This window comes from Rana temporaria, chromosome 2, assembly GCF_905171775.1.
Source record: "Rana temporaria chromosome 2, aRanTem1.1, whole genome shotgun sequence".
NCBI lineage: Eukaryota > Metazoa > Chordata > Amphibia > Anura > Ranidae > Rana > Rana temporaria.
This window is the reverse complement of record NC_053490.1, coordinates 49,779,824-49,794,542: the sequence shown is the minus strand read 5'-3', so window position 1 is coordinate 49,794,542 and position 14,719 is coordinate 49,779,824. Positions and strand designations below refer to the sequence as shown.

At 45.0% G+C, this 14,719-nt stretch overlaps 1 protein-coding gene across 3 annotated transcripts in view; it reads left to right on the top strand.

The window, feature by feature from the left end:
* CCDC82 (coiled-coil domain containing 82) overlaps positions 1–11,060 on the top strand; it is a 34,658-nt gene extending 23,598 nt beyond the window's left edge. For 2 of the 3 annotated variants that reach the window (XM_040340182.1, XM_040340183.1), the window contains exons 6-8: positions 6,894–7,064; positions 9,523–9,702; positions 10,883–11,060. In XM_040340182.1, the coding sequence (XP_040196116.1) occupies positions 6,894–7,064; positions 9,523–9,702; positions 10,883–10,960 (429 nt within the window). In that variant the 3' untranslated portion in view covers positions 10,961–11,060. The remainder of the gene's footprint in view (positions 1–6,893; positions 7,065–9,522; positions 9,703–10,882) is intronic. The other variant, XM_040340184.1, reaches the window with a different exon arrangement.
* Positions 11,061–14,719: the final 3,659 nt, after the last annotated feature.

Sequence of the window (14,719 nt, the reverse complement as noted above, 5' to 3'; positions counted from 1 at the left end):
AAATTTTGAGTTGTCCCCAGAAAAGTAATAGAGGGGAAATCGCCTAATAGGAGCACTAGTTCTGGTGACCTGGGGGTCCCAAAGGGATTACCTATATTTGCAGGAATTTTTTCTCAATTCCTGTTTGGCTATTGGACAGGAGGTGAAGGAAAATCTCTGCAATGGGACAATAAACCTTACCTTACCTTATTCATGAGTTATAACCTTCCCTTGCTCTAGCCAAAGTGAATAAAGTTTTGCCTATACAGTGGAGCCTTGGATTACGAGCATAATTAGTTCCAGAAGAATGCTTGTAATCCAAAGCACTTGTATAGCAAAGCAAGTTTCCCCATAGAAGTTGATGGAAATGCAGATAATTCGTTCCACAGTGACTTGTATGATATGCAATACCACATGTGGCCAGAGGTGGGGGGCGCCAGAGACACTCGGAAACCACTCAGAGAGGCTCGGGATCAGAGTGCTTCCGAGTGGCTCAGAATGCATCTGAGCAGCTCTGAATGTCACCGCCACCCACGCACCTCTGGCCAAATGTGGCACTGCTCACCGCAGAGGCTTGGATCATGCTCGATTTGCGAGACAACGCAAATCAAGTCAGAATAAAAAAAAAAATAGCTTGTATTGAGAAACGCTTGTTAACCGTGTTACTCGCAATCCGAGCTTTTCATGTAGTTCTACTTTAATAGGTAGATTCAGGTAGACTGGATTAAATTTAGGGTGGCGTAGCCTAGCCTGTTTAGGCTACACCGCCATAAATTAGCTAGGCTAGTAGTGATTTTCAATCTACTTACCTGCTAATCTACCGCGGCGTAGCCTCAAACGAGCGGGCGTAAGGGCGCCTAATTCAAATTGGTTGGAGGGGGGCGTGTTGTATGGAAATGAGGCTTGACCTCACGTTTTTTGCTACTGCGCATGCGCCGGGCGCCTACATTTCCCAGTGCGCATTGCGGCTAAGGACGCCGTACGGGCCTATTGATTTCGACGTGGACGTAAATGACGTAACTCCCGATTAGCGGACGACTTGCGCAAACGACGTAAAAAATTCGAACCTCGCGGCGGGAACGGCGGCCATACTTTAACATTGTTATTCCACTTCATAGGTGGAATAATTTTAGGCCGCCTAAGGCCTTACGGAAACTACGTAATTCGACTGCGGCGGCCGGGCGTACGTTCGTGAATCGGCGTACAAGCTCATTTACATCATCTACGCCGGCCGCAATGGAAGCGCCATCTAGCGGCCATCAACAACATTGCAATCTAAGATAGGACGGCACAAGCCGTCATATCTTAGATATGTTTAAGTGTATCTCTGTTAGAGAATACACTTAAACATAGGTCGGTGCAGATTCAGAGTTAGGTCGGCTTATCTGTAGATAAGCCGGCCTAACTCTTTCTGAATCTACCTATAAGTGTATGGAGCACTCTTGCTTGTCCTACTGCCCTAAAGTCAATGGCCAACTTTAGGCTAGCTATAGACAAAACAACATGTTTTACTGGGCCCTCCGCCCCTATGTATTAAAAAAAAAAAAAAAGCAACACAGGTTGCAAAAATTATTTTCAATCTGCAACTGTACTCGCAGGGTGGTATGGGATTGCCTCCTGAGAGGGCATCACCACAATAACTGACATTCACAGTGTAATGGTGCAGAGCGTAGCATTACCGCCATTGCAACAGTGCTATGTCATCGAGAACCGGTCAGGCTGGAGAAGAGTAGGAGGACCCTGCAGCATCATGTGACTGGTCTGAAGACTTTGGAAAAGGTAAGTATAAAAAATAGCATAAAATACACCTTGGGGGATCAGGGAAAGCTGGAGGTTTAACAAAATTCTATTCCCCCCCTTACCGTCCTGAGTTCCATTACATTATGCTTTTGAATACCACTGGGATGTCTCTATCTTGACCTTAGAGCTGCTGCCTGCCCAGATCCAAGCTATTATTTTTTCATCCTTTGTTATGTTAACTGATTCCCACTAGCTCCACACTTGCAGTATTATTCCAATTAGATGAATGGGACCATCTACTGAGTGTCCTCGGTCTTGGCAGATGGACCCATTCATTTTTATGGAATATTACTAAGCATATGTGGCCAGCTAAAGTGTATGTTTAGCCTAACCCTTTCTTTTTTTTCTTGTATAGAATAGGGAAGTGTTAAACTGTCCATTTGGTTTTTTTTCTCCTGTCGGTGTCTTGCTGGGGAGATTTCCCTTCACTTGCTATACTAGAGGCACAATAGGAAAGAGAGGAAATCGCCTCAAAATGATGGTAAGGCCAGCCATAGACGGTTCGAATCTTCCTGCTGAACCGGCCAAGATTTGAATGGTGTATGGGCAGGCTGACTGCGGGTAATGCACCGAAAAAGACGTCCACTCGGCACTTGAGAGCCGCGCTGTGTACGTCTTTTGTCTATAGCGCGGATCTCAAGTGGTTAAGGGTGGTACTCCAGGTACATGACAGACCAGCCAAGGGTTAATACTGCAAACCACCAAAAGACCCCCGGTACCGGGAGACAACTTCAGTGAACAGAAGATACAGAGAGTGAGTTTAAAAAGTGTCAGATTTTTATTGGGCGGGTATACAGCTTATATTTGGTTCAACTTTAGCAATCGCAATAGGGGAGGGGGGAGTGGTTAGTAAAGGGATATATTGAATATCATTATCAGCATCAATTTTGGATTTCCCATCACTGTCTGTCCTGGTGACAGTGGTCAGCAAGACAAATAGAAAAAGGGAAGACACAGACTGCAATAAAAACTCAACAGAGGGTCCAACCATTCTCGCTCTTAAAGCGGAGTTCCGGACACAATTTCACTTTTTAAATATAAATACCCCTGTAATACACAAGCTTAATGTATTCTAGTTAGTCTGTAAACTAAGGTCCGTTTTGTTAGGTTGTTACAGCATTTAGACACTTTATAAAATAGAAATTGACTGGGGCCATCTTAAGTGTGGGCATCATGAAGCCAGACTGTATGACTTCCTGGATTTCAGCCTTGCTGATCTTGCACATGCTCAGTGCTGCACAAGCAGTGTCAGATCAGGTTTCAGCACCTGTGCTGTCCAAGTCACATGATTCTTTGAGACTGGGGAGTGCACAGACTCCTGGAAAGTTACACCCACTACATTCCCAGGAGTCTGTGCGGTGTAGGTTAGGAAGCTTAAGCACCTAGGTGCAGGAAGTGGGAAGATTAACTATTCTGCCTAGCAACAACACTTTGAAGGCATCTAAAAAAACAATTTTTTTTCGTAAAGGACTAATATTGAGCATGAGTTGCATGCTTCATATTGCGCATCATAAACAGAAAGCCAAAAAACAAATGATGAAACTAAAGAAAAAGGAAAAGGAAAAAGAAGGAACCAGCACCTAATCGTTGAGTGTTCTATTTCAGTAGTTATTTAACCCATCAGTATAGGTTCTTATTTTTGTCATACCACTCCACCCATGCCTGCCAATGAGTAATAAATGTGGCATACTTGCCCTCTGCCTGGGCCAACATACGTTCATAAGTAAAGTGTAAAGAGATGGTTCTGACCGCCTCAGCCACTTTGGGACTGTCCCCTGATCTCCAGAGCCTTAGAATGACCAACTTTACCGCTAGTAATAAGTGAATGATAATTTTCCTAAACGGGGCAGGAATAACTTCTAAGCCCAAGTGTAGTATAGCTAGGGAAGGGGAGGGGGTTATCGGGAGACCTGTGACCTGTCCTATAATTGCAAAGATGCTGCTCCAATACCCAGCCAATCTCTCACAAGCCCATAAGATATGGAACAGTGATCCCACTTGCGAGCATTGCCTCCAACAAAGAGGGGATACTCCTTGGCCAAACTTTGCAAGTCTAGATGGAGTGAGATACCACCTCTGAGTAACTTTGTGATATAGCTCCCATAGGTTGGCACTTTTTGTGGCCGAGTGTGTGCATTGTAGTGCTTTCACCCACTGGTCTTCTGTGTAGGAGTCATCTAGATCTTTTTCCCAGGCCAGTAAGGCGTTGTTTTTTTCAAAAAGGGACTTGTTATTAAGCAGGTTGTAGAATAATGATATACCTTTCCCCTTGTTACTTTGAGATGTGAAAAAAACTTTTGCTTTCCAAAATATTTTGTAGGGTTTATATTGTTTGCTTCTGAGGAGTGATTGCACCCTAAGGAAATTAAATACTTCCGAGTCAGGGAGATCAAATGTGGATTGCATCTGCTGAAAAGACCTCATGTGCCCCTCTTCCTGAATGTCCGAGACCCATTTCACGCCTCCCTCTTTCCATTTCTGCAGATTCAGGTTGGGCATTATTAACGTTAAAGATGAGATAGGGATATCTAAGTTAACTGTAGGCTTTGAGAGCAACTCCCCCGAGGTGAAATCCCTCCAAGCTTTTAGAGTGGCCACCATTGGCGATGCGTAATTCGTGCGTGTGTCTTTAAGGAAGGGACCTGCCAGCAAAAGTGCTTCCAGGTCGCCCCCAGAGGTTTGATGTTGTTCTAGGGGTCCCCATATCGGAGCGGGCTGCTCTGAAAACCAGCCTTTGGCCTGTGTTAAAACCGCCGCTAGATGGTAGTCAGTGAAGGAAGGAACTCCCATGCCCCCTGCTGATTTGGTTTTGCGGAGTTTATGGAAGGCGCTACGTGCCCTCTTACCTACCCAAATATACCTTGCTAGAGCACCCTGTATTTCCCCAAAAAATTTCTTGGGAACTGGAATTGGTACTGTTCTGAACACATATAACACTTGCGGCAATATTTGCATTTTGAAAGCAGCTAGTCTGCCTGACCATGATAATATGTGTTTACTCAGTGCTTTTGTTCCTTCTTTGACCTTATCTATTAGTGGCAGATAGTTGGCATTAAATAGTTGCTCCGGAAAAGCAGTGAGATGGATCCCTAAGTAGTCAATCGCTTCGTCATTCCATATATAAGGGTAAGTACCTTGCAGAAGAAGCTTGTCTTCTTGCTTCAGACCCAGATCCAATATAAAGGATTTGGTGTCATTTACCTTGTAGTATGATATTTTACCATAATTTCGAAGCACACAGGAGACCTTGTCCAAGGAAGCCACCGGGTTAGTGAGCATGAGTATAACGTCGTCCGCAAATAGACTAATGACGTGTTTTTTCCCCGCTATTGTAAAACCATGTATCTCAGGTGACTGTCTAATAGAAGCCGCAAGCGGCTCCATTAGCAGGTTGAAGATGAGGGGTGACAGCGGGCACCCCTGCCGTGTGCCATTCGTAATTTTAAAAGGTTTGGACAGCATTCCCGACGTGTACACCCTTGCCGACGGGACCGAGTACAGGGCCAAAATTGCAGACAATGAATGTTTCGTAAAACCATACTTCTCCAAGGCGCATTTCAGGTACATCCAATGCACCCTATCGAACGCCTTCTCCGCATCCAAGGCCAGGAGCAGAGAAGGCGTTCGAATTGATCTTGCCATGTGAGAAATATTAAGCAAGCGCCGCGTGGTGTCCGATGCCTGTCTGCCCTTCGTGAAACCAGATTGGTCTGGGTCTATTAGGGTGGGAAGAATATCTACTAATCGCAAGGCTATCATTTTGGCGTAAATCTTAAGGTCATCTGGGCCGGGCGATTTGTTGGGAGGGAGGGTTTTGATGGCCTGAAGTAATTCGTTCAATGAGAAGGGGGAATTTAACCTACTCAGCTGTTCGGGGGACAGGCTAGGTAATCGAATCTTAGATAGAAAATCTGCTATATCGGTCAAGGATGGTTGGTAGGTCGAGGGATCTTGGGCTAAATTGTACAAGGAGCTGTAATAGTCGCTAAATGCGTCTGCGATGCTTTGAGGGTCATATACTGGCGTCTTACTGACAGGGTGCGTCATTCGGGCTATCTTGGTTTTAAAGCGCTGGCCTTTTAGGTAGCGGGCCAGCGCCCTGCCTGCTTTATTATTCGTCGCGTAGAAGGACATTTTAGCCCACTTGTCTTTATTTTCAAAATTTTGAAGTAGTAGGATTCTAAGTTCATGTCTTAAGGCTGAAAGTTTAGTGCTAGTGGATATGTTGGGATTTTTCTTATTCAAAGAATCCAAAGATTCTATTTCCTTAAGGAGAGTGGACAGTTTTAGGAGTTTCTGTTTTTTAGCTCTGGAACCCAACTGAATAAACACGCCTCTGATAAAGGCCTTGTGCGCATTCCAAAGAATGAATGGGTCCTCTGTGGATTGGGAATTACTCTGGAAGTACTCTACTAGTCGTTCCCTAATCGTTTCTTTGGTGGTCGCGTCTTGAATAATAGAGGAACTGGCCCTCCACACATACGCAGCCGTGTCAGGGTATTTGTCACCTAGGGTCAGCAAAACGGAAGCGTGGTCTGACCACGTGATAGTGTTAATTTTGGAGTCTTTTACTCTTGTGAGCAGCCACTTGTCCAGTAGAAAGAGATCAATCCTTGAATATGAGCAGTGCCTGTGCGAAAAAAAGGAATAATCTCTTTCAGTGGAGTGTGTACAGCGCCAAGCATCATACAGGTCATGGGACCGAAGGAAGTTTGCCAGAGTAGGGGCTTTCCCAGAAGCATTTGCAGAGGAATCTAGCAGGGGGTCAGGTATTACATTAAGGTCACCACAAATTACAAGGGACCCCTGGAGGAGTTTCTTAACCTTGCGCATTAAACCGTTCAAAAAATAAATCTGTCTCTTGTTTGGAACATATACATTAACCAGAGTATACCTGACACCATTGATATCACACACCAATATTATATATCGACCGGATAGGTCAGAAAGTACCTCTATGAGAGAAAAGGAGACTGGTAAAGGACTAATGACATTTTTTTAAAACTACTGATGTAATGTTATATTTATGGGTGGAACTCCACTTTAAAGAAAAAAACATGCCTTTACATACACTTCACAAAGGTTTTACTGAATATGAATTCTTACGGTTGCAGGAGAGGGTAAATTCTTACCCAAAACTTCACCTAAGGGTGATAAAGGCTGAAAAGCAATCGTGCGGTGCCTGTGAATTGTTCCGGTACTGCAAATATGTGGTGACCCTCTCCGGACAAGCCTACGACAATGAAACATTAGAAAATGATAACTTTCTTCCTGAAGATAAACAGGTAAGGAGGGGGGATGTTACATTGTATTAATATATTTGCAAAACACCTGACTTTTCTTTCCTACAAATTTTCATTTTAATCGTAGCATACAAAGTGCTATTTACTGAAGGCCTAAAAAGGTAGAGCTCTTTATACCCTGGAGTGGATTGAAGTCCTGTGCTGAAAGCAGGCATGCCCAAAGTCTGCCCCGCGGGCCAATCGCTGCCCGCGTTCCGGTTTCGGAAGGCCTGCCTGGTAATCTTGACATGTATATCTTTTGTGGCCCCCAACGAATCCCCGAGCGCCACAAAAGATAGGTATGCTGGCTGCCTTGGAGGAGAGAGACAAGTGCCGTGCAGACAGGAAAGTATTTCCTGTTTACATGGCGTCATGTGTAAAAGGAAGTCCCGTCTCCTGCGCTGCCATTGGACAACTGTTCTGTCCATCACAGGAGGAGGGACTTTCAATTAAAGAGGCCCGTCGAGAAAACAGAAGTTTCTCCTGTTTGTATGTTGGCACTCGTCCCGCCCCCTCCCTGTCTCCTCTGCAGGCTGCACTGACGGCAATGGTGAGTCTGCATTTGTGGCAATGGAGTGGGTGCTGCATTCGTGGCAATGGAGTGGGTGCTGCATTCGTGGCAATGGAGTGGGTGCTGCATTCGTGGCAATGGAGTGGGTGCTGCATTCGTGGCAATGGAGTGGGTGCTGCATTCGTGGCAATGGAGTGGGTGCTGCATTCGTGGCAATGGAGTGGGTGCTGCATTCGTGGCAATGGAGTGGGTGCACATGGACAAAGTCACAAAAAAATTCCCAGCATACATTTGCAACTACATGTGAAAGCCACACTGCCTTGTCAAGGTCCCTCTATGAAGTCCCTAACTATAACGGAGCTCCCATCTTACATCGTACAGTATATAGCAATGAATAAATTGAGGACAGGTATGTCTGAAGGTAGACCATTAAGGTGCAGAGGCACACCAGAAGTCGGGGTACACGTGGAAAGGGTAGTTGAGAGAACAATACAAAACAACAATTTCCCAGCACTTATACCAGCTACCCATCAAAATCTGTGCTACATACACAGTAGGAATAGTAAAAGGTTAACGTTTGGGACCATGCGGAATCTCTTCTCTTTGTGTATTTTATCCTTCCACCCCAGTCTACTATATATATAGTAGTCCCTTGACATTCTGCCTGCCTCCCTCCCCACAGCGCAGTCCTTTGGACCTTGATAACCAGTCCCCTGTGTCTGCAAAAGATATAACCAATATCTGTGAAGGTTTTCATTTATGCAGGTCATATTCGCTGTAAGTCACAATTAAAGTGATTGTAAGGCTCCATGCACCCTGGAGCTCATAAACGGACGTTTTTTTTTTTTTTTTTTAAAAAGCCCATAAACTCCACTTCATGTTATCCTATGTGTCCATGCACACATGGACGTTCATCAGCAGTGGAGTTTATGGTCTGTTTTCTCAATGCCATAAAATTGCGTTCAAGAGCAGTCCTCGAAATGGCAGACACCGGTAAAAGGTGTTAAATGCGGGTTAACGCTGTGAAAGAGCGTTAAGCCTCATTTGGCGTTTCTCTGCCTCTATTCAAAAATCGGTGGTTCCCTATGGGAGCCCATTGATTTGAATAGAAGTCGCATCAGAAGTCAGATCATCATGATCCGACTTGTGTGCTGAGGATGAACGGGAACCCCGCCAAAATGCAAAAATTGGCGTGGGGCTGCCCCCCTCGGACTAGTTTAAGGGAAACCCCCTACCTTGAAAAAAAAATGCATGGGGGTCCCCCCAAAATCCACACCAGACCCTTATCCAAGCACGCAGACGGCTGGTCAGGAAAGAGGGTGGGGACGAGCGAGCGCCCCCCCCCCCCCTGAATTGTACCAGGCTGCATGCCCTCAAAATGTGGGGGGGGGGGTAGGTGCTTTGGGGCATGAGGGTCCCTGCGCCCCCCACCCCAAAGCACCTTGTCCCCATGTTGATGATGACAAGGGACTCTTCCCGACAACCCTGGCCTGCTCTTTTGCTAGCTCTTGCCCAGTCTTCTCCTCCGTCTTCTTCCCTCTGCTCTTCTTTCAATGTTGACGCAACGCTCTCTCCCGCTGTAATGACGTGTGCGCAGTGACTTGTATTGGCATGGGGCGGGGTCACCGGATGATGTCATGGTTATGATGTCACCACCCCATCATGCCCCGTCATCTCCCTCTTCCCCCTCTCTTCCCTCTCTCTCCCCCCCCTCTCTCCCCCTCTCTCCCCCCCTCTCTCCCCCCTCTCTCCCCCCTCTCTCCCCCCTCTCTCTCCCCTCTCTCTCCCCTCTCTCTCTCTCTCTCTCTCTCTCTCTCTCTCTCTCTCTCTCTCTCTCTCTCTCTCTCTCTCTCTCTCTCTCTCTCTCTCTCTCTCTCTCTCTCTCTCTCTCTCCCCCCCCCCCCCCCCCCCGTCCAATGTAACATATAACTCTCCTCTGTTTGGTTCCAGTATTTGGAGGTTGGCAGTACATGTGGCCATCGTACCGAAGTGTATCACCGAGTCAAGCATTATAAATTCCACCTGTACAAACGTTGCATTCCATTTGTACAGACCTCTGAGGAACAATCTGTTAAAGAAACAGTGGACATGGCTCTATCGAAAATGGAAGAGCAACAATTCATTCAGGAGGTGAGGTATTTATATACTTGCACACCTCTTGCCCTCCATAGGCCGTATATAAACGGCATGGAGTTTAAGTGGTTTCAGAAAGCCAGCCTAAAAATGAGCCGTGTGGAGCTCAGCCAATGAGGAGGGAAGATCCCTGGATCAAGATGGGGCTCAAGTAAGTATTAGGGGGGCTGCTGCACACAGAAGGTTTTTTTTTTATCTTAATGCTTAGAATGCATTAAAGGGGAGTTCCAGCCTTTTAGTGTTTATTAAAAGTCAGCAGCTACAAAAAGTGCTGCTGCTGACTTTTAATAAACAGACACTTACCTGCTCCACGGTCCAGCGACGCGGCCGCCCCCCGGAGCTATGCTCGTCCCCCTTATGGTCAATGAGAAATTAACATCTATATGCTCTGATTCCCATCAAAAGTTTGGCAGCCCTGGATATCCTACAACAAAACATGAAGGGTTACTTCATGTTTTGACCAAACGTTGCTGACATTGTGATACTTTTAGTTTAGGCATGTTCTCTCCCCTTCTTCTTTTTTCTTACTTTCCTTCCTCTTTTACAACATTCTCACTCTTCTTCTTAACCAAAGGCTATTTGATAATCAAAAACCTATTGTAAAAGAAATGCTGGGGGTAACAAACACTTTAAAGCGGAGTTCCGCTGAAAAAAAAAATATTAAGTCAGCAGCTACAAATACTGCAGCTGCTGACTTTTAATTATGGACACTTACCTGTCCAGGGCGCCCGCGATGTCGGCAGCCGAAGCCGATCTGTCTGCCGGATGCTGCTGCTGCCATCTTGGGTATGGGGATCAGGAAGGGAAGCCTTGCGGCTTCACTTCCTGGTTCCTTACTGCGCATGTACGAGTTGCGCTGCATGTTCCCACTGGTCCCTGTTGTCTTCTGGGACCTGTGTGTCTCCCAGAAGACAGCGGGGGGGGGGGGGAGTAGGCGCCGGGTGTGGCATAGGTCACCGCGATCACCATGGTGATCTCTGCCCGGAAGTGGGAGCAAATACCTGTATTACACAGGTATCTGCTCCCCCTGAAAGGTGCCAAATGTGACACTGGGATTCCAAAAAGCGAAAGTTCAATTTTTGGGTGGAACTCCACTTTAATAAGCTAGGAATACATAGGAAAATGTCTCTTATTGCCACAAAGTTTTTTTTTATTTTCCTTCTTTTTTTTTTTGCAGGAAATTGATCGTCTTCAAATGTATGTGGATGCAGCAGAAACGTTTCAGGATGAAACAGAGGAGTCATTAATTTCTTAAATTGAAGAGTTTAGCTCCTCCTTTTTTGTAAATACTTTTGATGAATTTAATTTGACTGTGTTTGACTGAACACATTAAAATCGGTCTCTCTAAAATGGAACATTGCCTGAGGTCTCCATAGCTGTACCTTGTACTCTTCCATGGCCGTTTCACATACAGACCGGTGCTTCCTGTCCTGGGCTGATGAGATCAAATGGGCTGAAATGGTTCTGTTTGCACCTTCTCTGAGACCGATGGCTCCAAGTGGTGTAGTTTCGTTTGTTGGATTGAACAAAAAAAATTGCTTTGGTTTTGTTGATTGAAGGAAGGTAATCCCAGGTTTAAGCTCACATTTCAAAAGTTTTTTTTGAAAAGCCTGTGGCGTGCAAAACACAACCCAAAAACTCCACCCGGTGCAGAGAAAAATGTGCACACACCTAAAGAGTGACATCACAAAAAACTGCGACGGGTGCATACGTCAGTGGTCCTCCGAAGAGGACCCGTCTCTGATCCCTCGGGGCGTTAGGCTCCTGACAGGGAAAAGAGTTACTGTGGTCCATACAGCCGAAGCCATATGGACCCAACATCCCCGGAGAGACTGCCGAAACAGAACCCTCCTCGGTGAGGCTCCCCCGAAGGGAGACCCCATGAGAGCCGGCGAACTTAGCCAGAAGGCCGGGTCCACCAACTCCCAAGACTTTCAAAGGCAGGCCGAGGGAGGACCAGCACCCTACTCGCCACACATAAAGTGCAAGCACCAAAACAAAAAGAGTGACAAAACAGACAAACACGGGGAAAAATAAAAAAGGAAAGTGGGGAGAAGGAAGTTGCTTAAATTTATACTAAATCAGGAGAAAATGGAGAATACATCTGTCTTCAACATTAGACTCAGGCAGTGGTGGTTCCAAGACCTTCTTGGGCGACCAAGTATCGTGGTCTAGAAGTTTGCAAAGTTATATATTTTTTTGGGGGGGGGAGAGAATATCCATTGTCACTTTACTGAGGTACCCCAGGCATAACAATTGTAAAGATTAATCTTGATGCAGAGGTTTTAGGAAAGAATATCTTTATTAACCAAATTGTTAGCACCTTCTATACATTTCATGGCACTTTGACCACTTTGTCAGTAATGGCACATAGTATATGTAAGTACATTTCACAGAAATTCTGTGAAATTCATTGGAATGGCAAAAGTAAGGTGGTCTTTATGTATGCAATAGGTTTTATTGGTTTCTTAGGGTAAGGCAACCATTCCCAACTAGGGTTCAGTGGAATAGAAGAATCAAGAAAAAGCTAGACAACAGCACTCCAATGCAACCCCTTTGCAGCAGCCTCAAACCAATGATCTTTGTAGCAGTTGGTAAGGGTGGCATTGTGACTCTGTAAGGGGGCCATTCTTCCTACTAACCTCCGACGTAAGGGAAATTCTTCCCACTGCCCTCAATAAATACATTTTAGCAGGGATTCCCTAAACTTAAAATATATTTCAAGTGTTCCTCTGGGGTAAGTAGGTTGAGAAAGGCTTTGGTAAGGTAAGCTCCTTCAAACTAGCCTGGACTTGTTCTTGTGGCAAAAAAATGCTAATCTTAACCCTTTGTTGATAAACAGTCATATGAATACATGCATAAGAGGTGCTAGATCCCCGATCACAATGGAATCAATACCTGTGAGTGGCTGTCTTTTTTTTTTTTTTTTTTATAATAAGCTGGATTGCTTTGGCACCTACAGGGGATCTTGCGAAAGATCCAGATACACCGAAAACAGTTAGGCACCACACCAGTGATAAAACAGTCCAAAGAAACAGTTTATTGGATGACTGTCGGTGTAAAATGCATTTTGGGGGCTCAACCCCCCTCCCCAGAGCTTGAGTCAAATATGACATGAGTGATGCCAAGACTGAAAGGCAGTTCAACAAAATATTTAGTTTAGATCAGAGCTTAAGGCCTCGTACACACGTCCGAGAAACTCGACGAGCAAAACACATCGTTTTGCTCGTCGAGTTCCTTGTGAAGCCGCCGTGGATCTCGGCGAGCCAAGTTTCCTCATTGACGAGGAAATAGAGAACATGTTCTCTATTTGGCCCGACGAGATCCTTGTCGGTTTCCTCGGCCAAAAGTGTACACATGACCGGGTTTCTCTGCAGAATACGGCTTCGATCGAGTTTCTGGCTGAATTCTGCCGAGAAACTCGGTCGTGTGTACGGGGCCTCACCCTTAGAGCCGGTTCACACAGGGGAAACACGACTTCTAGCACGACTTTGGGAGGCAACTTGGACACGACTTGTATGAATCATCAGGCAACTTACAAGATAACTTAAATTTGCCTCCAGGACAAGAGGCTTTCCAGTGGCCAATCAAACAACAATCAGCTCTGGGGGAGGGAGGGGTTTGCCTGAGAAATGTATGTTATCTTCCTGTATTGTTGCTTCAGTTAAGACAGTGATCAGACTTCTGAGGCAAATTCCATTGAAATCAATGGGTACAAGTTGCCTTCGGATTGAAGTAGTACAGGAACCTTTTCTGAAGTGGGAGCGATTTCGGTAGTGTACATTAAGACGGCTCCCATTCACTTCCATTCATTTTCTCAACCACACGACTTGGGGCAACTTCAAGTCGGATCCCAGGTCGCCCCAGTGTGAACCGGTTCTTAGTTATAGATGGCTAGCAGTACCATGCTTGCTCTTCTCCACAGAGTACAATTGAGACGTTTTCTTTCCATTGGCTTGGAAAGGGATGATATCCTGAGGCTTCTTTCGTGACCAGGCACCACTTGGGTAACCATCTTGCTCTCAGGATAACTAATCATTTTTTGACCTGTCTTTGGGTCTGGGCTTCACTGAAGTCTTATTTGACTTGAGCCCTGAAGAAAGTGGAGTGTGACCTAGAAACCTGTTGGATTTTTTTTACATTGCTAGTCATCCAATAAACGATCTTTCTGGACTCCATTACCACTAGTGTGGTGCCCTTATAGTGTTCTGTATATATGATTGTTATGTCGGCACATTTACGGTGCTCACGTGGTTTTGGTTATCAACAAAGAATTGGGGTCTTTCACAAACATGAGAATCACAAAACAAAGCCATTTTTGTTTCAACCAAATTCGAGAACAATTTTGGCAATATTTTAACAAAGGCAAAATCAGTCCGCTTATCCCTAATTGTACATAGATATTTCGTATGCCGACCTCTAAAAGATTGTTCCATCTTCTTCTTATTCGTGCAATCAGTTTCTCTGATATCTTTGTCTGCTTCATGTGTTTATCAGTGGTAGATGTACTGCACCTTCCAATTTTCTATTTCCTGCTTTAATGGGCTAGTACTCCTCAGAAGTCTTCATTATCTGCTCCTGGTTCTGCTTAAAATGTAATGAATTTTGACAAAATCTAATCTTCTGCCATCAGTACAGCTACCATGTACCGTGTACCTTCTCTCACTGTGATCGTAAGAATTCCTTGACACTTAGGACATTTATTTTCAGTAAGTATTTTGTCTGTTGGAGGTAAAAAGAAGCAATTGTTTTCGGAATGGACAAAATTGGACTATGTGAAAGGTTATTTTTTGCCTTTATCTGGATCAATTGCGAGTTGAGGGTTCTATTGTATAGGTGCTTTGTTTTTGTTTTTTTGCTACAACTTTATGGGATTGTCTTTTTTTTTTTTTTTTTTTTTTTTAAGCCTGACTACATAAAATATTAGAGCCAAGAAGGTTGAGCCTAGCAAGCAGACAACTTGCATGGTCCGCAAGGGCAGTAAATGCATTTTGTCATGACAAGTTTGCTAGTC